Source organism: Mobula hypostoma, chromosome 11 (genome assembly GCF_963921235.1).
Source record: "Mobula hypostoma chromosome 11, sMobHyp1.1, whole genome shotgun sequence".
Lineage (NCBI taxonomy): Eukaryota > Metazoa > Chordata > Chondrichthyes > Myliobatiformes > Myliobatidae > Mobula > Mobula hypostoma.
Genome location: NC_086107.1, coordinates 115,676,769 through 115,698,999, shown reverse-complemented (window position 1 = coordinate 115,698,999; position 22,231 = coordinate 115,676,769). Strand labels below are relative to the sequence as shown.

Sequence of the window (22,231 nt, the reverse complement as noted above, 5' to 3'; positions counted from 1 at the left end):
GACGGTGTGGAGGGAGATTCACTCTGTGTCTGACCCCGGGAGTGTGTGATGGGACGGTGTGGAGGGAGATTCACTCTGTGTCTGACCCCGGGAGTGTGTGATGGGACGGTGTGGAGGGAGTCTCACTCTGTGTCTGACCCCGGGAGTGTGTGATGGGACGGTGCGGAGGGAGTTTCACTCTGTGTCTGACCCCGGGAGTGTGTGATGGGACGGTGCGGAGGGAGTCTCACTCTGTGTCTCTACAATTTAACAGTGTGGCAGAATTGACAAGTCCACCCCCCTGGTGTGTGGACACACGGCCGTGGTGCTCGATATCGAATGGTGTCCCCACAATGACCACATCATCGCCAGCGGATCGGAGGATTGTTCAGTCATGGTCAGAAACCACCCCTCGCTCGCCTCCCTCTGTCCATCTCCTTTACGCTGCTTGTGACCCACTGCATGGACACTCCCCCTCGACTGTCCCTCACTCCCCATTCCTCGACACTCTCCTTCACTGTCTTATCCTCTGCCCTGCTCTCTTCCCCTCTTCCCCAATCCCCCTCTCACTCCTCCTCCTCTCCCTCTCATTGTCCTCTCCACCTCCCCCTCACTCCCCTCTCCTCTTCCCTCTCCCTCTCACTCCCTACCCTCCCCATCCCCTCTTCCCCTCTCATCCCCTCTTCCCCATCCCCTCTCATCCCCTCTTTCCCCATCCCCTCTTCCCCTCTCATCCCCTCTCATCCCCTTTCCCCTCTCATCCCCTCTTTACCCCATCCCCTCCTTCCCCTCTCATCCCCTTTTCCCCTCTCATCCCCTTTTCCCCTCTCATCCCCTCTTCCCCACTCATCCCCTCTTCCCCTCTCATCCCCTCATCCCCTCTTCCCCTCTCATCCCCTCTTTCCCCATCCCCTCTTCCCCTCTCATCCCCTCTTTCCCCATCCCCTCTTCCCCTCTCATCCCCTCTTCCCCTCTTTCCCCCCTCATCCCCCCTCTTCCCCTCTTTCCTCCCCTCTTCCCCTCTCACTCCTCCTTGCTTTTCTCTCCCCATCCCCTCTCTCCTTCTTGCCTCAGCATATGCACAGATTACAACCCACGATGTCTCATTTTGAACCCTCAATTTTTTGTGTTTCGACACAGTCCCACCCTCCCTCCCTCGTCAAAGCCTCTGTCCACCTATCGCTCTCTCCCTCTCCCTCCCTCCCTGCCTCTGATTCTAAGCACCTCCCTACAGATACTGATGCACTCCCTCTCTCTCCCTCTCCTCCCCACAGTGTCCGACTCCCTCTCCCCTCCCACTCCCTCCCTCTCCCTCTCCTCCCCACAGTGTCCGACTCCCTCTCCCCTCCCACTCCCCCCCCTCCCTCTCCTCCCCACAGTACGACTCTCTCTCCCCTCCCTGTCTCTCCCTCTCCTCCCCACAGTATCTGACTCTCTCTCCCTCTCCCTCTCCCTCTCCCTCTCCTCCCCACAGTCCGACTCTCTCTCCCCACCCTCTCTCTCCCTCTCCTCCCCACAGTGTCTGACTCCCTCTCCCCTCCCTCTCTCTCCCTCTCCTCCACACAGTGTCCGACTCTCTCCCCTCCCATCTCTCTCTCCCTCCCTCTCCTCCCCAGTGTCTGACTCTCTCTCCCCTCCCTCTCTCTCTGTCTCACTGGTTCTGTCTCTCCTTACCCCACAGATCTGGGAGATCCCGGAGGGGGGCTTAACAACTTCCCTCACCGAGCCCCTGGTCAGCCTGGAGGGACACACCAAGCGGGTGGGCATTGTGTCCTGGCACCCGACTGCCTCCAATGTGCTTCTGAGTGCCGGTCAGTCTGGGGGTCACTGTGTGGGGATAGATCACGGGGGGGGGGGTCACTGTGTGTTAAAGACATGGAGTGGGTTTACCGTGGGGAGAGGTCAAGCAGTGGGGTCACCATGGGGGTAAAGAGCACGATTGTGGTCACTGTTGGGTAAAGGTCAGGGCGTCGGGTGACATTGGGGCTATAGGTGAGGCCATAGTGGGTTATAGGTCAGGGAGTGGGGTCAAGGTGATGGTGTGGGTCGGGGAGTGGGGTCAAGGTGATGGTGTGGGTCAGGGAGTGGGGTCACAGTGGGGATATAGGCAGGAGGCTGGGTCACAGTCGGGTTATAGGTCAAGGAGTACTCCCTTGGTGTGGGTAAAGGTCAGAGTGGAGAGGGAATGACATCACTGCAGGGTAGTGGTCTTGGAAGGGTTGCTTCAGGGTAAGGTCAGGGGATGGGGCTGTTGAGGGGGTAAAGGTCAGGGAGGGGTTTCTCTGGGTTCAAGCTCCAAGTGGGAAACTGTGGGCAAAGTGCAGATCGAGGGTGGGGTCAGGGTGCAGAGGAGGTTGGTTCAGTGGACATTCTTCAATCCCCAACCTCTCTACCACCCTTCCCTCAGGAGGAGACAACGTGATCATCATCTGGAACGTCAGCACAGCCGAGCGGGCAGTGGTGATTGATACCCTCCATCCCGACATGATCTACAGTGTGGCTTGGAACCAGGACGGCAGCCGCCTCGTCACCACCTGCAAAGACAAGAAGCTGAGGGTCATTGAGCCCCGGAAACAGACCCTCATCCTGGTGGGTCCAGACCCCCGTGGACATGTCCGGTCCACAATACTCCCCTGCCGGTCACTCCCCACCGTCCTCTCTTTCCCTGGAAACAGACCCTCACCCTGGTGGGTCCCAACCCCTCCGGACACGTCCGGTCCACAGTACTCTCCTGCCGGTCAGACCCTCATCCTGGTGGGTCCAGACCCCTGCGGACACGTCCGGTCCACAGTACTCCCCTGCCGGTCAGACCCTCATCCTGGTGGGTCCAGACCCCTGCGGACACGTCCGGTCCACAGTACTCCCCTGCCGGTCAGACCCTCATCCTGGTGGGTCCAGACCCCTGCGGACACGTCCGGTCCACAGTACTCTCCTGCCGGTCAGACCCTCATCTTGGTGGGTCCAGACCCCTGCGGACACGTCCGGTCCACAGTACTCTCCTGCCGGTCAGACCCTCATCCTGGTGGGTCCAGACCCCTGCGGACACGTCCGGTCCACAGTACTCTCCTGCCGGTCAGACCCTCATCCTGGTGGGTCCAGACCCCTGCGGACACGTCCGGTCCACAGTACTCCCCTGCCGGTCAGACCCTCATCCTGGTGGGTCCAGACCCCTGCGGACACGTCCGGTCCACAGTACTCTCCTGCCGGTCAGACCCTCATCCTGGTGGGTCCAGACCCCTGCGGACACGTCCGTTCCACAGTACTCCCCTGCCGGTCAGACCCTCATCCTGGTGGGTCCAGACCCCTGCGGACACGTCCGGTCCACAGTACTCCCCTGCCGGTCAGACCCTCATCCTGGTGGGTCCAGACCCCTGCGGACACGTCCGGTCCACAGTACTCTCCTGCCGGTCAGACCCTCATCCTGGTGGGTCCAGACCCCTGCGGACACGTCCGGTCCACAGTACTCCCCTGCCGGTCGCTGCCCACTGTCCTCCGTTTCCCCGGACTCTCTGCCTGTCTCTTCAAGACCAATCCATCCAGTCTCTAATCCAGCCCGGCCTCTCCCTCTTGGCCCCTCTCCCTTGTCTCTCACTCCCTCCCCTATTTCTCCCCATTCGGGCTGACATCCTCGTCTCTCTCTTGCCGGCTCCCCAGGAGAAAGAGAAGCCCCACGAGGGGACACGCCCGGTCAGAGCCATCTTCATGACCGACGGGAAGATCCTCACCACCGGCTTCGGCCGCATGACCGAGCGGCAGGTGGCTCTGTGGGACCCGGTGAGCGCGGGGAGGGGAGTGGGGTGAAGGGGTGGGGGACGGGTGATGGGGGGCATGGGGGGACGGGGGAGTGGGAGGGGGATGGTGGGCTAGGGGACTGTGGGACCCGGTGAGCGCGGGGAGGGGAGTGGGGTGAGAGGGGAGGGGGATGGGGGACAGGGGATGGGGGGATGGTGGGGTAAGGGACTGTGGGACCCGGTGAGTATGGGGAGAGGGAGAAAGAGGTTCATGGAGGAGTGGGGATAGACTGAGGACAGAGGAGTGTGAGGGATTGGGAGGGAGAGGGGGTGTAGATGGGAAGAAGAGATAGTGAGGTAGGGAGAGGGAGGGGAGAGGAAGATGGGAAAGGAGGAGTGGGGGAGAGGAGGGTGAGGCTGAGGGAGGGAGAATGAGGATGGAAAAAAGATGGAGGGGTGAGGTGGAAAGAGGAAGGAAGGGAGAGGAGTGAATGTTGGAGGATGATCGGGGGAGGGTGTCGAGGGTCAGGGGGAGGGTGTCGAGGGTCAGGGGAGGGTGTTGATGATCGAGGGACGGTGTCAATGATCAGGGGAGGGTGTCAATGATCGGGGAGGGTGTCGAGGGTCAGGGGAGGGTGTCGATCGAGGGACGGTGTCAATGATCGGGGGAGGGTGTCGAGGGTCAGGGGAGGGTGTCGATCGAGGGACGGTGTCAATGATCGGGGGAGGGTGTCAATGATCGGGGGAGGGTGTCGATGATCGGGGGAGGGTGTCAATGATCGAGGGACGGTGTCAATGACCGGGGGAGGGTGTCAATGATCGGGGGAGGGTGTCGATGATCGGGGGAGGGTGTCAATGATTGGGGGAGGGTGACGATGATCGGGGGAGGGAGTCGATGATCGGGGGAGGGTGTCAATGATTGGGGAATGGTGTGACATTTTTCCTGTCAATGGGTGGGGAAATGTTGTTGTCGGGGGAGGGTTTAATGGCTGCCTATCATGCCGTCTGACCCCTGCCAAATTCCTCCCCACCCCGTCCCTTCCCAGAAATCCATGGATAACCCAATGTCGATGCAGGAGATTGATGTGAGCAGTGGGGTTCTGATCCCCTTCTACGACCAGGACACGGGTGTCGTCTACCTGTGCGGCAAGGTGAGCGTGTGGGGGGGGACTGGAGGAGAGATGGGAGAGGGGACGCTGTGTGTGACTGACGAGTAACATGGGAAGATGAAGGGATGTGAGGGGGTGAATGGTGGGAGGAAGGAGGGACAGAGAGGGGTGGGCAGAGGGGAGAGTTGGCAGGGGAGTTGAGGAAGTAGGGAGAGGTGTGTCACCAGGAGGGGAGTGGAGGGAAAGGTGAGGGGTCAGGGAAGGCAGGGGAAGGCATGATGGAGAGAGGAGTGAGTGAGTGAAGGGGGAGTGAGGATGGAGGGGATGTAACTGAGGAGGAGTGAAAATGGAGTGGAGTGAGTGAATGAGGGGATTCAGGGTGGAGGGGAGTGTGAGTGAATGAGGGGATTGAGGGTGGAGAGAGGTTTGAGTGAATGAGGGGATTGAGGGTGGAGGGGAGTGTGAGTGAATGAGGGGATTGAGGGTGGAGGGGAGTGTGAGTGAATGAGGGGATTGAGGGTGGAGAGATATATGAGTGAATGAGGGGATTGAGGGTGGAGAGAGATATGAGTGAATGAGGGGATTGAGGGTGGAGGGGAGTGTGAGTGAATGAGGGGATTGAGGGTGGAGGGGAGTGTGAGTGAATGAGGGGATTGAGGGTGGAGGGGAGTGTGAGTGAATGAGGGGATTGAGGGTGGAGAGGGATGAAGGCTGACACTTGCCGTCCCGGTGATGAGCAGGGCCCTGCAGTATGGCCACGTTGGCCGCCGGGGTAGTGCGCCCGTATTACAGCTCGAGGCTTTCTGTCGTTCACCTCCGGCACTGACTGTCTGCCCGTCTCCCCGCGGAATGCCTGGGTTTTCCCCGGGTCACCCACTTTCCTCCCACAGTCCAAAGACGTACCGGGCTGGCTGTTTGGTCTCGTAAATTGCCCGGTGACGGGGTTTGGGTTAACCGGCTTGCTGGGGGTTGCCTGGGCAGCGGGGCTCGAAGGTCAACATAAGTAAAATGGAATGCCAACCGAGCGAGTTAATTCCTGCAGCCCGGTGTGTCACTGAAACATTGAAATCCAGCTCACAAGCACCTCTTGTGCTGGCAATTCATTTCACACTCTCATGAAGAAGTGAAAGAAAAAGAAGTTTCCCCTCATGGTCCCCTTAAACCTTTCACCTTTCACCCTTAACCCATGGCCTCTGGCTGTTGTCCCACCCAACCTCAGTGGAAAAAGCCTGCTTGCATTTACCCTGTCTATACCCCTCATCATTTCGTATAGCTCTTTGAAATCTCCCCTTAATCTTCTAAATTCCAAGGATTAAGACCATAAAATAAGACCATAAGATATAGGAGCAGGAGTAGGTCATTTGGCCCATCGAGTCTGCTCCGCCATTCAATCATGGGCTGATCCAATTCTTCCAGTCATCCTCATTCCCCTACCTTCACCCCATACCCTTTGATGCTCTACTAATCAAGAACCTGTCTATCTCTGTCTTAAATACACCCAATAATTTGGCCCCCACAGCCGCTTGTGCTGACAAATTCCACAGATTTACCACCCTCTGATAAAGTAATTTCTCCGCATCTCTGTTCTAAATGGACGTCCTTCAATCCTGAATTCGTGCCCTCTTGTTCTAGACTCCCCCACCATGGGAAATAACTTTGCCATATCTAATCTGTCCAGGATTAACCTATTAAATTTTCCTTATAACTCACATCCTGCAGACCTAGCAACGTCCTTGTAAATTTTCTCTGTACTCTTTCAATTTTATTTTCATCCTTGCTGTAGGTAGGTGACCAGACCTGCACACGATACTCCAAATTAGGCCTCACCAATGTCTTAAACAACCTTGACATTACATCCCATCTCCTGTGCTCAATACATTAATTTATGAAGGCCAACATGCCAAAAGCTTTTGTTACAACCCTATCTACCTGTGACACCACTTTCAATGAATTATGGATCTGTATTCCCTGGTCCCTTTGTTCTACCACACTCCTCAGTGCCCTCCCGTTCACCACGTAAGACCTACCCTGGTTGCTCCTGCTGATGTGAAACACCTCGCCCTTCTCTACATCAAATTCCATCTGCCATTTTCCAGCTGATCCAGACCACACTGCAAGCTCTCATAGTCTTCCTAGCTGTACATTACATTCCCAATCTTGGAGTCATCTACAAATTTGCTGATCCAGTTAACCACATTATCATCCAGATCATTGATGCAAAGGACCCAGCACCGATCCCTTCAGCACTTCACTAGCACAGGTCTTCAGTCAGAGAGGCAACCATCTACTACCAATCTCTGGCTTCTTCCACAAAGACAGTGTCTAATCCAATTGACTACCTCATCTTGAATGCCGAGCAACTGAACCAACCTTCCATGCAGGACCTTGTCAAATGCCTTGCTAAAGTTCACGTAGACAACATCCACTGCTTTGCCTTCATCAATTTTCCTTCCTACCATGCACAAGACCATGCTGACTATCGCTAATCAGTCCATGTCTATCCAAATACTCACATACTCACTTAGAATACCTTTCAACACTTTTCCCACAACTGATCTCAGGCTCACTGCCTTAAAATGTTCTGTTTTATTCTTAGAGCCAGTGGGATAACGTTGGCTATCTGCCAGTCCTCCAGTACCTTTCCTGTCATTAAGGATGATTTAAATATCTCTACTAGGGCCCCAGCAATTTCTGCACTTGCCTCCCACAGGGTCTGAGGGAACACGTTGTCAGGCCCTGGGGATTTATCCACCCTAATTGCCTCAAGACAGTACACTGCCCTCCTCTGTAATCTGTACTGGGTCTATGAAGTTGATACCTCTTTGCCTCACTTCTGTAGACTTTATGGTCATCTCCTGAGTAAATACAGATGCAAAAAATTATTTAATATCTCACCCATCTGTTTTGCCTCCACACATGGATTACCAGTCTAATCTTCCAGAGGATCAACTTTGTTCCTTGCAATCCTTTTGTCTTAATATATCTGTAGAATCCCTTGGGATTCTCCTTCACCTTGTCTGCCAGGGCAACCTCGTGCCTTCTTTTAGCCTTCCTGATTTCTTTCTTCCGTGTTCTCTTGCATTTTTTGTACTCTATAAGTACCTCATTTTGTTCCTACCTGTCTATACCTGCTCTGCACCTCCTTTCTTTCTTAATCAGGGCCTCAATATCTCTTGAAAACCAAAGTTCCCTAAACCTGTTATCTTTACATTTTATTCTGCCAGGCACATATAAGCTTTGTACTCTCAAATATTTCACTTTTGAAGGCCTCCCACTTAAGTACACCTTTGCCAGAAAACAGTCTGTCCCCACTGCCAGATCATTTCTGATACCATCAAAATTGGCCTTTCTCCAATCTAGAATCTCAATTTGTGGACCATATGTACTTTGAAAACGAGTGGCATTGTGCTCACTGGATGCAAAGTGTTTCCCTTCACAAACTTCTGACAGCTGCCCTGTCTCAGTCCCCAATGGCAGATCACTCTCTCATTGTGACTTCTACGGAAACTGTGATCAGGGAGCTTTCCTCAATATATTTGACAAACTCTATCCCGTCTAGTCTTCTTACAGTATGGCAGTCCCAGTCAATATGTGCAAATTTAAAAGCAACCTTGTGTTTCCTGCAACAGTCTGTGATCTCTTTACAAATTTGTCCCTCTAAATCCCTAGGACTGTTGGGTGATCATACCTTTCTTATTTCTCGCTAGACAAGTTCTCCAATCTGTCCTGATGGAGCACTGCCGTAACATTTTCCCTTTCTAGTAATGTCTCCATCTCCTCCTTTAATCCCTCCCATTTTTTCACGTCTAAACCAACAGAACCCTGGAATATTGAACCGCCAGACCTGCCCCTCCTAAACTGAGTCTCACTAATGGCCACAATGTCATAATTCTAGGTGTTGATCCGTGTCCTGGGCTCATCCACCTTTCCTACGATACTTCTTGCATTGAAATATACACAGCTCAGGACTTTAGTCACACCATGCTCGACCTTTTGATTCCTGACTTTGTCTACAGTCTTAAAAACATCCTTCTCCACAATCTCTTGCACTCGGGTTCCCATCCCCCTGCAATTCTAGTTTGTTTCTGTATTTTTTTGTATATTCTTCATCCGCAGCCCGTGCCACACCATAACCCAAGCTGCCTCATAGGCTGATCTTGTTGAGAAACTTCCTTATCTTAGTTTGATCTAGTTTTCACTATACGATGACCACAACTTCTTTGTTCCTTTTTTTTGTCTTCCTTCTGCAGAATAGCAGGTTGGTGTTTTTTCTTTATTATTAATAAAATGGTTGTAACCGCAAGAATTACACCTCATTTTTACTTCAGGGGAATCTTCAGGACAATATTATCTCCAGATCCAACACTATCTATCAACCCGTTAACACCTCTACCTGCCTGCACCACCAGCTGGGTCAGTACAGTCAAGGCAGCTACCGCTCTCTCTGTCAAAAATTAATGCCTTACACATCTGCTTTGAACATACCCCCTCTTACTATCTGCTATTAGACATTTCCACCCTGGAGATAAAGGTATCGGCTGTCAACTCTGTCAATGCCTCTCATAATCTTATGGACCTCTATCAGGTCTCCCCTCAGTCTCAGCTACTCAAGAGAAAATGACCCAAGTTTGTCCAACTTCTGCTTACAGCTCATACCCTCTAATCCAGGCAGCATCCTGGTGAACATCTTCTGCAGCCTCTCCAAAGCCCCCACACCCTCTCCAAGCCCCCACACCCTCTCCAAGCCCCCACACCCTCTCCAAAGCCCCCACACCCTCTCTAAAGCCCCCGCAACCTCTCCAAGCCCCCACACCCTCTCCAAGCCCCCACACCCTCTCCAAAGCCCCCACACCCTCTCCAAGCCCCCACACCCTCTCTAAAGCCCCCACACCCTCTCCAAAGTGCTCACACCCTCTCCAAAGCCCCCACACCCTCTCCAAGCCCCCACACCCTTCCTGGGGAAAATGTTCTAGACACTGACCATTCCCTATGTTAAAAAAAACTTACCTCTGACATCTCCCCTATACTTTCCTACATTCCCCTAAAATTACACCCTCTTGTAACAGCTATTGCTGACCTGGGTAGAAAAAGCTGCTGTCTGTCTGCTCTGTCTATGCCTCTTATCATCCTGTACGCATCTATCAAGTCGCCTCTCATCTTCCTTCGCTTTTCATAGTCATAGTCATAGTCATACTTTATTGATCCCGGGGGAAATTGGTTTTCGTTACAGTTGCACCATAAATAATTAAATAGTAATAAAACCATAAATAGTTAAATAGTAATATGTAAACTATGCCAGGAAATAAGTCCAGGACCAGTCTATTGGCTCAGGGTGTCTGACCCTCCAAGGGAGGAGTTGTAAAGTTTGATGGCCACAGGCAGGAATGACTTCCTATGACGCTCTGTGCTGCATCTCGGTGGAATGAGTCTCTGGCTGAATGTACTCCTGTGCCCACCCAGTACATTATGTAGTGGATGGGAGACATTGTCCAAGATGGCATGCAACTTGGACAGCATCCTCTTTTCAGACACCACCGTCAGAGAGCAAAGCCCTAGTTCCTCGTAAGACACGTTCTCTAATCCGGGCAGAATCCTGGTAAATCTCCTGTGCATCCTCTCTGAAGCTTTCAGTTCCTTCCTATAATGAGGTGACCAGAACTGAACACAATATTCCAAGTGTGGTCTATCCAGGGTTTTTACGGGCTGCAACGCAACCTCATGGCTCTTGAACTGAATTGCTTGACTAATGAAGGCCAACACATCACACAACTTCTTAACAACTTGCACAGCAACTTTGAGGAGTCTATGGACATGGACCTCAAAGGTAAAAACAAACTTAGAAAAACGTCTATGCAACATTCCTTCTCTTTCCTGCCCGGGTCGGTCTCCCTCGTCACAGGGTTATCTACCACAGAACAGGTCCTTCAGGGCAGCTCATCTGAGCTGACCAAGGTGACTTCCTGAGTTGCTCCCGTTTTTCCCACATCCATCTCCTGACAGCTCCCCTCGGGCAGGAGGTACGGAAGCCTGACGTCCCACACCGCCAGGTTCAGGAACAGCGACTTCCTTTTAGCCATTCGGTCCTTGACCCAACCGGCACGGCCAAGTCACTGTGTCGGTACAGCAGGACTGTGACTGGTCCCATCACTTTGCTAGAGAACCTGCTCCCTCTGTCTGTGTCTGATTTTATTTCTTGTAAAATCTGTTGATGTGTTTCTGTGACTATTGTGCCTCTGTCATTATACACCAGTCATTGAAAGTGGGCATGCAGGTACAGCAGGCGGTGAAAAAGGCGAATGGTATGCTGGCATTTATAGCGAGAGCATTCGAGTACAGGAGCAGGGAGGTACTACTGCAGTTGTACAAGGCCTTGGTGAGACCACACCTGGAGTATTGTGTGCAGTTTTGGTCCCCTAATCTGAGGAAAGACATCTTTGCCATTGAGGGAGTACAAAGAAGGTTCACCAGATTGATTCCTGGGATGGCAGGACTTTCATATGAAGAAAGACTGGATGAACTGGGCTTGTACTCGTTGGAATTTAGAAGATTGAGGGGGGATCTGATTGAAACGTATAAAATCCTAAAGGGATTGGACAGGCTAGATGCAGGAAGATTGTTCCCGATGTTGGGGAAGTCCAGAACGAGGGGCCACAGTTTGAGGATAGAGGGGAATTTTTAGGACCGAGATTAGGAAAAACTTCTTCACACAGAGAGTGGTGAATCTGTGGAATTCTCTGCCACAGGAAACAGTTGAGGCCAGTTCATTGGCTATGTTTAAGAGGGAGTTAGATATGGCCCTTGTGGCTACAGGGGTCAGGGGGTATGGAGGGAAGGCTGGGGTGGGGTTCTGAGTTGGATGATCAGCCATGATCATAATAAATGGCGGTGCAGGCTCGAAGGGCCGAATGGCCTACTCCTGCACCTATTTTCTATGTTTCTATGTTATCGCTGCAAGTCAGTTTTTCATTGCATCTGTGCACATCTGACAATAAACTGCACTGTGATTTCAACTGGCATGACTCAGTGTGTCTGTCACTGTCTGTGGTACCGGTACCGGGGGGGGGGGGGCGGGAGCCGCACCTATCATCAATAATCCCCCCCACCCGGGCCATGATTCTTAAGACCAAAAGACATAGGAGCAGAATTAGGCCATTCAGCCCATCGAGTCTTCTCTGCAAGTCCAACTTGGCTGATTTATTATTCCTCTCAAGCCCCATCTCCTGCCTTCTCTCCGTAACCCTTGATACCCTGACTAATCAGAAACCTATTAACCTCCGCTTTAAATATACCCAGTGACTTGGTCTCCATTGCTCCTGTAGTGATGGATTCCTCAGACGTACCATCCTCTGGCTAAAGAATATCCTCCTCATCTCTGTTCTAAAGAGAAATCTTGTATCCTGACGCCGTGCCCTCAGGTCCTAGACTCCCCCACTACAGGAAACATCCTCTCCACATCCACTCTATCTGTGTCCTCAGGTCCTAGACTCCCCCACTACAGGAAACATCCTCTCCACATCCACCCTATCTGGGCCTTTCAATATTCGGTAAGTTCCAGTGAGATCCCCCCCTTACTCTTCTGAACTCCAAGGAGTACAGGCCCAGAGCCATCATATGTTAACCCTTACATTCCTGGATTATTCCTATAAACTACCTCCGAGCCCTCAGCGATGCCAGCACATCCTTTCTGAGACAAGGGGCCCAAAACTGCTCACAATGCTCCCAGCGCAGTCTGACCATTGCCCTGTAAAGCCCAGCATTACATCCTTGCTCCCATATTCTAGTCCTCTCTATGTAAAGGGCTGGGGGTCAGAGTTGGGGTTCCGGGGGGTCAGAGCTGTGGGTCAGGTAAGTAAGAGGGGGATAGAGAGTGGGCTGGGAGGAGAAGGGTTGGAGGTCGGGTCAGGGTCGCAGTGGGAGGAGGATGCCCCCTGACCTCAGTTCTGCCCTTTCACAGGGGGACAGCAGCATCCGTTACTACGAGGTGACAGACGAGGCTCCCTACGTCCACTTCCTTTCGATGTTCTCCAGCAAGGATTCACAGAGAGGTCTCTGCTACATGCCCAAGAGGGGCCTGGACGTCATGAAGTGTGAGATCGCCAGGTAAAGGGGGACGGGGAGTGCCATCACGGGCTGCTTACACACAGTCTCAACATGCGCAATACAGCACAGCGTACACTGATGAGTACGCAGTTCCAGATGCAATCCCATGTACACAAACCAGCATGCGGTCCCAGACAGTCGGAGAGCCTTGCACAGACAGGGTGTCTGAGACTCTGCCCCAGCCGATGTCCCGGAGTGTCCGAGACTCTCCCCCAGCACATCTCCCAGGGTGTCTGCGACTCTCTCTAAGGGCACATCTGGAGTTTCTGAGACTCTCCCCCAGTGCACGTCCTGAAGTGTCTGGGACTCCCCCAGCACATCTCCCAGGGTGTTTGAGGCTCTCCCAGAGCATGTCCCAGGGGGTCAAAGAGTATCTGAGGGTCCCAGGGTGTCTGCGACTCTCCCTAAGGGCACATCTGGAGTTTCTGAGTCTCTCTCCCAGCACGTCTCCCAGGGTTTCTGAGACTCTGCCCCCAGACGATGTCCCAGGGTATCTGAGACTCTGTCCTCTCTCTGTTCCAGGTTCTACAAACTCCACGAGAGGAAGTGCGAGCCTATTGTGATGACGGTCCCACGTAAGGTGAGTCCCAGGTCCCTGACCCTATGCTGAAACACTCGCACCCCCGTTCCCAGCCCAGATACACAGAGACCAGGGCACAGACACTCCATCCCTCAGTGCTGACTGGATCACACCTTGTTTCCTGGCCTCATTTTTTAATTACAAAAATAAATTTATTTCAATTTCTATTTCTCTTTACAATATTGCTACAAATACCCTAGAGGCTAACACTAGTTAAATCAAAATTTCACCCTACTGTCTGGGAGTTTGTATGTTTTCCCTGTGACCGCGTGTGGGTTTCCTCCGGGTGCCCTGGTTTCCTCCCACAGTCCAAAGACGTACTAGTTGGCAGGTTAATTGATCATTGTAAATTGGCTCATGATTCGGCGAGGGTTGGATTGGGTGTAGACAGCCTGGAGGACTGGGAGGTCCTGTTCCGCGCAGAATCTAAATTAATCAATCAATAAGTCATTTAGTTAATTAATTTAATTTTTAAAATTAAATGCAGTGTTCCTATCCTCATCCCTCATACCCTTTTCTCCCCCCAAAATACATTTTTGTAACTGCTACGTTGTACGTTGAACTTTGAACTACAGCATAGAACACTTCAGGCCAGTCGGCCCATTGTGTTGTACTAGCCCTTTAACCTACAAGACCAACGTGACCCTTCCCTCCCACACAGCCTCCACTTTTCTATCGTCCATGTGCCTGTCTAGGAGTCTCTTCAATGTCCCGAATGTATCTGCTTCTCCCATCACCCCGGCAGTGTGTTCCACACACCCAGCACTCTCCGTATACAAAGCCCACCTCTGACATCCCCTTCCAATCACCGTAAAATGATACCCCCTCGACTCGGCCAGTTCTGCCCCGGGGAAAAGCCGAAGACTGTCAACCTGATCTACCGTACGTCTCTTATCATCTTGTAAACCTCTCAAACTACAGACAATGACAGTCATCCAGACAGACAAATTAAAATGTTCCCATCCTGATCTACGGTGGTATTTATTCCCTTTTTAAACAAAAATATAGTTATTGCAACTTTTACATTGCTATAATATTACTACAAAAACACCGGAGACAGTAACAGACCAAATTAAAAACTTCCCGTCCCTATCCCAACTCTTCCCATCCCTATCCACTAGAGACAATAACAGACTAAAACAGAGTAAATTAAAAACTTCCCATCCCTATCCATTTATTCCCCGTGATACCCAACAGTTTCGAAACACCACTCTGTCACCCATGCAACACCTCGGTGTCACCCGTGGACACCCCCGCGGTACCCGTGAAACACCCCTGCGGTACCCGTGGACACCCCCGCGGTACCCGTGGACACCCCCGTGTCACCCGTGAAACACCCCTGCGGTACCCGTGGACACCCCCGCGGTACCCGTGGACACCCCCGTGTCACCCGTGAAACACCCCTGCGGTACCCGTGGACACCCCCGCGGTACCCGTGGACACCCCCGTGTCACCCGTGAAACACCCCTGCGGTACCCGTGGACACCCCCGCGGTACCCGTGGACACCCCCGTGTCACCCGTGAAACACCCCTGCGGTACCCGTGGACACCCCCGCGGTACCCGTGAAACACCCCTGCGGTACCCGTGGACACCCCCGCGGTACCCGTGGACACCCCTGCAGTACCCGTGGACACCCCCGCGGTACCCGTGGACACCCCCGTGTCACCCGTGAAACACCCCTGCGGTACCCGTGGACACCCCCGCTGTACCCGTGAAACACCCCCGCGGTACCCGTGGACACCCCCGCGGTACCCGTGAAACACCCCCGCGGTACCCGTGGACACCCCCGCGGTACCCGTGGACACCCCCGTGTCACCCGTGGACACCCCTGCGGTACCCGTGGACACCCCCGCGGTACCCGTGGACACCCCTGCGGTACCCGTGGACACCCCCGTGTCACCCGTGGACACCCCTGCAGTACCCGTGGACACCCCCGCGGTACCCGTGGACACCCCCGTGTCACCCGTGAAACACCCCTGCGGTACCCGTGGACACCCCCGCGGTACCCGTGGACACCCCTGCAGTACCCGTGGACACCCCCGCGGTACCCGTGGACACAGCAGGTTCTTTTTCCACAGCGACCCGGTCACAGACGTAACCCCTGAACATTGCCAGGCAGTCAGCCCAGTCAGAACCCATTGCCTGTCTCCAGGACCCACGGATAGATATCTTTGCCAGCCCCAGGAGCAGGTTAACCAGGGCACCCTACTCCCTCCTACTGGGTGACTACATATACAGCATGTAAATAGGGTGGGGCCGAAACGCAGCCAGAAGCGAGGGGTTACACACACGAAATGCTGGAGGAACTCAGCAGGCCAGGCAGGATCTGTGGAACGTTTTGGGCCGAGATGCTTCAGTCCTCTGCATCCACCCACACAGCCCGGCTCACCAGCAATGGGTCTGGCACCTTCCCTCATCAGTATCCAGGATGATATTCCCAGGTGGGAGAGATGCCCCTCTGAAGCAGGCTGATGTTCCAACTGTGAGAAATCCACGCCGCCACCCACCCCCCTGATCTGCAATGGCGTTCCAGGTGTGATCCAATCTGGGATCACATTCCAGGTGGGAGAGATACCCATCCACATCTGGGAACACTTTCCAGGCGGTAGGCATCTTCCTTTGATCTGCGCTGCCATTCCAGATGGGAGGGGTGACAATCTGGGTGGGAGGCATGTTTCAGGTGGGACATATTCCCTTTGGTCTGGGGCTGTGGGCAACCGTTGTGGGTTTCTTAACCTTGGGCCCATCCCTCTCTGTCCCGGCAGTCGGACTTGTTCCAGGAGGACCTATTCCCAGACACGGCAGGGCCAGATCCGGCTCTGGACGCGGAGGAGTGGCTGTCAGGGAAGGATGCCAGCCCGATCTACATCTCGCTGAAGAACGGGGGCACCTGCCCCAGCAAGGCAAAGCCCTTGCAAATCTGCCGCAAGGTGCTGGATGTGAAGAGCAGCTCCCACCGGGGATCCGACTCCAGCACGGCCACCGTGGACGTGGTGAGTGCTGTGGGTCTGACTCCCCGCGCAAACCGCAACCTCCCCTCACCCCAACCTGCTGCACTGGCCCCGCGCAGGGATCTCCCTGTGTCTGCACTGCTCGGACACAGATGTGTGTGTGTGTGTGTGTGTGTGTGTGTGTGTGTGTGTGTGTATGTGTAACTCTAAAGACAGGCAGTGAGGTGAGTGGGTGTGTGTAACTGTGTGGGTGACTTGTATGACTGTGTCTGTCACTGTGTGTGTCTCTGTAACTATGTATCTGTGCCAGACTATGTTTAAGTGTGGCTGTGTGTGAGTTACTGTGTTTCAGTATGACTGTGTATGATTGATGTGTGACTGTGTGTGATTGATGTGTGACCGTGTGTGATTGATGTGTGACTATGTGATTGATTTGTGACTATGTGATTGATGTGTGACGGTGTATGATTGATGTATGACCGTGTGTGATTGATGTATGACTGTGTGTGATTGATGTGTGACCGTGTGTGATTGATGTGTGACTGTGTGTGATTGATGTGTGACCGTGTGTGATTGATGTGTGACTATGTGATTGATGTGTGACGGTGTGTGATTGATGTGTGACGGTGTGTGATTGATGTGTGACTATGTGATTGATGTGTGACTGTGTATGATTGATGTGTGACTGTGTGTGATTGATGTGTGACTATGTGATTGATGTGTGACTGTGTGTGATTGATGTGTGACTATGTGATTGATGTGTGACTGTGTATGATTGATGTGTGACTGTGTGTGATTGATGTGTGACTGTGTGTGATTGATGTGTGACTGTGTATGATTGATGTGTGACTGTGTGTGATTGATGTATGACTCTGTGTGATTGATGTGTGACTCTGTGTGATTGATGTGTGACTGTGTGTGATTGATGTGTGACCGTGTGTGATTGATGTGTGACTGTGTGTGATTGATGTGTGACTATGTGATTGATGTGTGACTATGTGATTGATGTGTGACTGTGTATGATTGATGTGTGACCGTGTGTGATTGATGTGTGACTATGTGATTGATTTGTGACTATGTGATTGATGTGTGACGGTGTATGATTGATGTATGACCGTGTGTGATTGATGTATTACTGTGTGTGATTGATGTGTGACTATGTGATTGATGTGTGACTCTATGTGATTGATGTGTGACTCTATGTGATTGATGTGTGACTGTGTGTGATTGATGTGTGACTATGTGATTGATGTGTGACTCTATGTGATTGATGTGTGACTGTGTGTGATTGATGTGTGACTATGTGATTGATGTGTGACTGTGTGTGATTGATGTGTGACTATGTGATTGATGTGTGATTGTGTGTGATTGATGTGTGACTATGTGATTGATGTGTGACTGTGTATGATTGATGTGTGACCGTGTGTGATTGATGTGTGACTATGTGATTGATGTGTGACTGTGTGTGATTGATGTGTGACTATGCGATTGATGTGTGACTGTGTGTGATTGATGTGTGACTATGTGATTGATGTGTGACTATGTGATTGATGTGTGACTATGTGATTGATGTGTGACTGTGTGTGATTGATGTGTGACTGTATGCGTGATTGATGTGTGACTGTATGTGTGATTGATGTGACTGTATGTGTGATTGATGTGTGACTGTATGTGTGATTGATGTGTGACTGTATGTGTGATTGATGTGTGACTGTGTGGTGATTGATGTGTGACTGTATGTGTGATTGATGTGTGACTGTGTGATTGATGTGTGACTGTATGTGTGATTGATGTGTGACTGTGTGTGATTGATGTGTGACTGTGTGTGATTGATGTGTGACTGTATGTGTGCTTGATGTATGACTGTGTGTGATTGATGTGTGACTGTATGTGTGATTGATGTGTGACTGTATGTGTGATTGATGTGTGACTGTGTGTGATTGATGTGTGACTGTATGTGTGATTGATGTGTGACTGTATGTGTGATTGATGTATGACCGTGTGTGATTGATGTATGACTGTGTGTGATTGATGTGTGACTATGTGATTGATGTGTGACTCTATGTGATTGATGTGTGACTCTATGTGATTGATGTGTGACTGTGTGTGATTGATGTGTGACTACGTGATTGATGTGTGACTATGTGATTGATGTGTGACTGTGTGTGATTGATGTGTGACTACGTGATTGATGTGTGACTATGTGATTGATGTGTGACTGTGTGTGATTGATGTGTGACTATGTGATTGATGTGTGACTGTGTGTGATTGATGTGTGACTGTGTGTGATTGATGTGTGACTGTATGCGTGATTGATGTGTGACTGTGTGTGATTGATGTGACTGTATGTGTGATTGATGTGTGACTGTGTGGTGATTGATGTGTGACTGTGTGTGATTGATGTGTGACTATGTGTGATTGATGTGTGACTGTGTGTGATTGATGTGTGACTGTATGTGTGCTTGATGTATGACTGTGTGTGATTGATGTGTGACTGTATGTGTGATTGATGTGTGACTGTATGTGTGATTGATGTGTGACTGTGTGTGATTGATGTGTGACTGTATGTGTGATTGATGTGTGACTGTATGTGTGATTGATGTGTGATTGATGTGTGACTGTGTGTGATTGATGTGTGACTGTATGTGTGATTGATGTGTGACTGTGTGTGATTGATGTGTGACTGTGTGTGATTGATGTGACTGTATGTGTGATTGATGTGTGACTGTATGTGTGATTGATGTGTGACTGTGTGTGATTGATGTGACTGTATGTGTGATTGATGTGTGACTGTATGTGTGCTTGATGTATGACTGTGTGATTGATGTGTGACTGTATGTGTGATTGATGTGTGACTGTATGTGTGATTGATGTGTGACTGTGTGTGATTGATGTGTGACTGTATGTGTGATTGATGTGTGACTGTGTGTGATTGATGTGTGACTGTATGTGTGATTGACGTGTGACTGTGTGTGATTGACGTGTGACTGTGTGTGATTGACGTGTGACTGTATGTGTGATTGAAGTATGGCTGTGTGTGATTGATGTATGACTGTGTGTGATTGATGTGTGACTGTATGTGTGATTGATGTATGACTGTGTGTGATTGATGTATGACTGTGTGTGATTGATGTGTGACTGTATGTGTGATTGATGTATGACTGTGTGTGATTGATGTGTGACTGTGTGTGATTGATGTGTGACTGTATGTGTGATTGATGTGTGACTGTATCTGTGATTGATGTGTGACTGTGTGTGTGATTGATGTGTGACTGTATGTGTGATTGATGTGTGACTGTATGTGTGATTGATGTATGACTGTGTGTGATTGACGTGTGACTGTGTGTGATTGACGTGTGACTGTGTGTGATTGACGTGTGACTGTATGTGTGATTGATGTATGGCTGTGTGTGATTGATGTGTGACTGTGTGTGATTGATGTGTGACTGTGTGTGATTGATGTGTGACTGTATGTGATTGATGTGTGACTGTATGTGTGATTGATGTATGACTGTGTGTGATTGATGTGTGACTGTGTGTGATTGATGTGTGACTGTATGTGTGATTGATGTGTGACTGTGTGTGATTGATGTGTGACTGTATGTGTGATTGATGTATGACTGTGTGTGATTGATGTGTGACTATGTGTGATTGATGTGTGACTATGTGTGACTGTATGTGTGATTGATGTGTGACTGTATGTGTGATTGATGTGTGACTGTGTGTGATTGATGTGTGACTGTGTGTGTGATTGATGTGTGACTGTATGTGTGATTGATGTGTGACTGTGTGTGATTGATGTGTGACTGTGTGTGATTGATGTATGACTGTGTGTGATTGATGTGTGACTGTGTGTGATTGATGTGTGACTGTATGTGATTGATGTGTGACTGTGTGTGATTGATGTGTGACTGTATGTGTGATTGATGTATGACTGTGTGTGATTGATGTGTGACTGTGTGTGATTGATGTGTGACTGTATGTGTGAGTATTACTTACTGCCTGTTATGCCGCTGCTGTTTAGGGCAGCAATGAAGATCATAGAAACATAGAAAACCTACAGCACAATACAGGCCCTTCGGCCCACAATGCTGTGCCAAACATGACCTTAACTTAGAACTTATCTAGAGTTACCCATACCCATAGGGTCCTCTATCTCTGGCGGTGGTCAGGGCTTCCTTCATCATGTCAGTAGCTTCCTCTCAGTTTTCACTGCTGTCAGTCACGCAAGTCCCGGGTGGAGACTCAGGAATACCGTCGCACTCAGATGTAGAAAGATTCTTCATTGCTGTTTCCGTAACAATTTTGTGTTTGACCAGTCAGGGTAGTTAGTCCTCAGCTGAACCCTGAACCTGGAGGACCACTCTTAGTCTGACCTTTACCCTTTGACCTGTTTGGCATGGGTGGCCCTACCAGGAGCCAAAGTTTAAAGGTAACATAGTTCTCCGGGTCATCAAGGCACACACCCTCCTAACCCAACGACAGGTTGTGGTCCCCTTGGAGGGTAGGTATGACTGACTGTGACTGTAATGGTGTATGACTGTGAGACTGTGATGGTGTAAGTGTGACTGAGTGTGTGCACAAGCATCTATGTGAACATACATAGCTGTGTGTGAGTGAGTGTGCGTGTGTGTCTGTGAGTGTGTGTGTGTCTATGTGTGAATGTTCATATTTCTGTGTGTTCATGCAGTAGTTTCTGTGTGTGAATGTATGAGCAACTGTGTATGTCCATGCACGTGTGTGTGAATTTGTGCAAGTGTGTATGCTTGCGCACAGGAAGTGTGCAAATACGTATCTCCATGCGTGATTGCCCAGAGGGTGAAGGTTTATGGGATTTATTCTGGCTGGAGGTCTGTGACTAGTGGTGTTACACAGGGACCATTGCTATTGGTGATAGTGGCCACTTTATTAGGTACAGGGGTACTGAGTGTTTATATATAAAAATGATCTGGGTAAAGATGTAGATTGGTGGGTAAGTAGGTTTTGGTAGACAATATGAAGATTGGTGATATTGTGGATGGTGTTCAAAGTTGCCAAAGGGCATAGCAGGATATAGATCAGTTACAGATAATGGGCAGAGAAATGGTAGATGGAGTTTAATGCAGTCAAGTGTTAGGTGTTGTACTTTGAGAGGTCGGATGTAAAGGGACAGGGTATGGTTAATGGCAGGACCCTTAACTGTGCTGACAGTCAGAGGGAGCTTTATAAAACTCCAGTGAGGCCACACTTGCGGTTCCGGTCACCCCATCACAGGAAGGGTGTGGGGGCTTCGGAGAGGGTGTGGGGGCTTCGGAGAGGGTGTGGGGGCTTTGAAGAGGGTGTGGGGGCTTTGGAGAGGGTGTGGGGGATTTGGAGAGGGTAGGGGGGCTTTGGCGAGGGTGTGGGGGCTTTGGAGAGGGTGTGGGGGCTTTGGAGAGGGTGTGGGGGATTTGAAGAGGGTAGGGGGGCTTTGGAGAGGGTGTGAGGGCTTTGGAAAGGGTGTGGGGGATTTGGAGAGGGTGTGGGGGATTTTTAGAGGGTGGGGGGCTTTGGAGAGAGTGTGGGGGCTTTGGAGAGGGTGTGGGGGATTTGGAGAGGGTGTGGAGGATTTGGAGAGGGTGTGGGGGCTTTGGAGAGGGAGCGGGGGCTTTGGAGAGGGTGTGGGGGCTTTGAAGAGGGAGCGGGGGCTTTGAAGAGGGAGCGGGGGCTTTGGAGAGGGCACAGACGAGGTTCACTGGGATGCTGCCTGGATTAGAGGACGTGAGCTGTAAGAAGCTGGACAAACTTGGGTTGTTTTCTGT

At 51.2% G+C, this 22,231-nt stretch overlaps 1 protein-coding gene across 1 annotated transcript in view; it reads left to right on the top strand.

Moving 5' to 3' along the window:
- coro1a (coronin, actin binding protein, 1A) overlaps positions 1–22,231 on the top strand; it is a 47,112-nt gene that overhangs the window by 19,980 nt on the left and 4,901 nt on the right. Inside the window, exons 3-10 of the mRNA XM_063063019.1 lie at positions 254–376; positions 1,661–1,790; positions 2,387–2,568; positions 3,634–3,753; positions 4,757–4,861; positions 12,774–12,919; positions 13,442–13,499; positions 16,266–16,493. Of these exons, the coding sequence (XP_062919089.1) occupies positions 254–376; positions 1,661–1,790; positions 2,387–2,568; positions 3,634–3,753; positions 4,757–4,861; positions 12,774–12,919; positions 13,442–13,499; positions 16,266–16,493 (1,092 nt within the window). The remainder of the gene's footprint in view (positions 1–253; positions 377–1,660; positions 1,791–2,386; positions 2,569–3,633; positions 3,754–4,756; positions 4,862–12,773; positions 12,920–13,441; positions 13,500–16,265; positions 16,494–22,231) is intronic.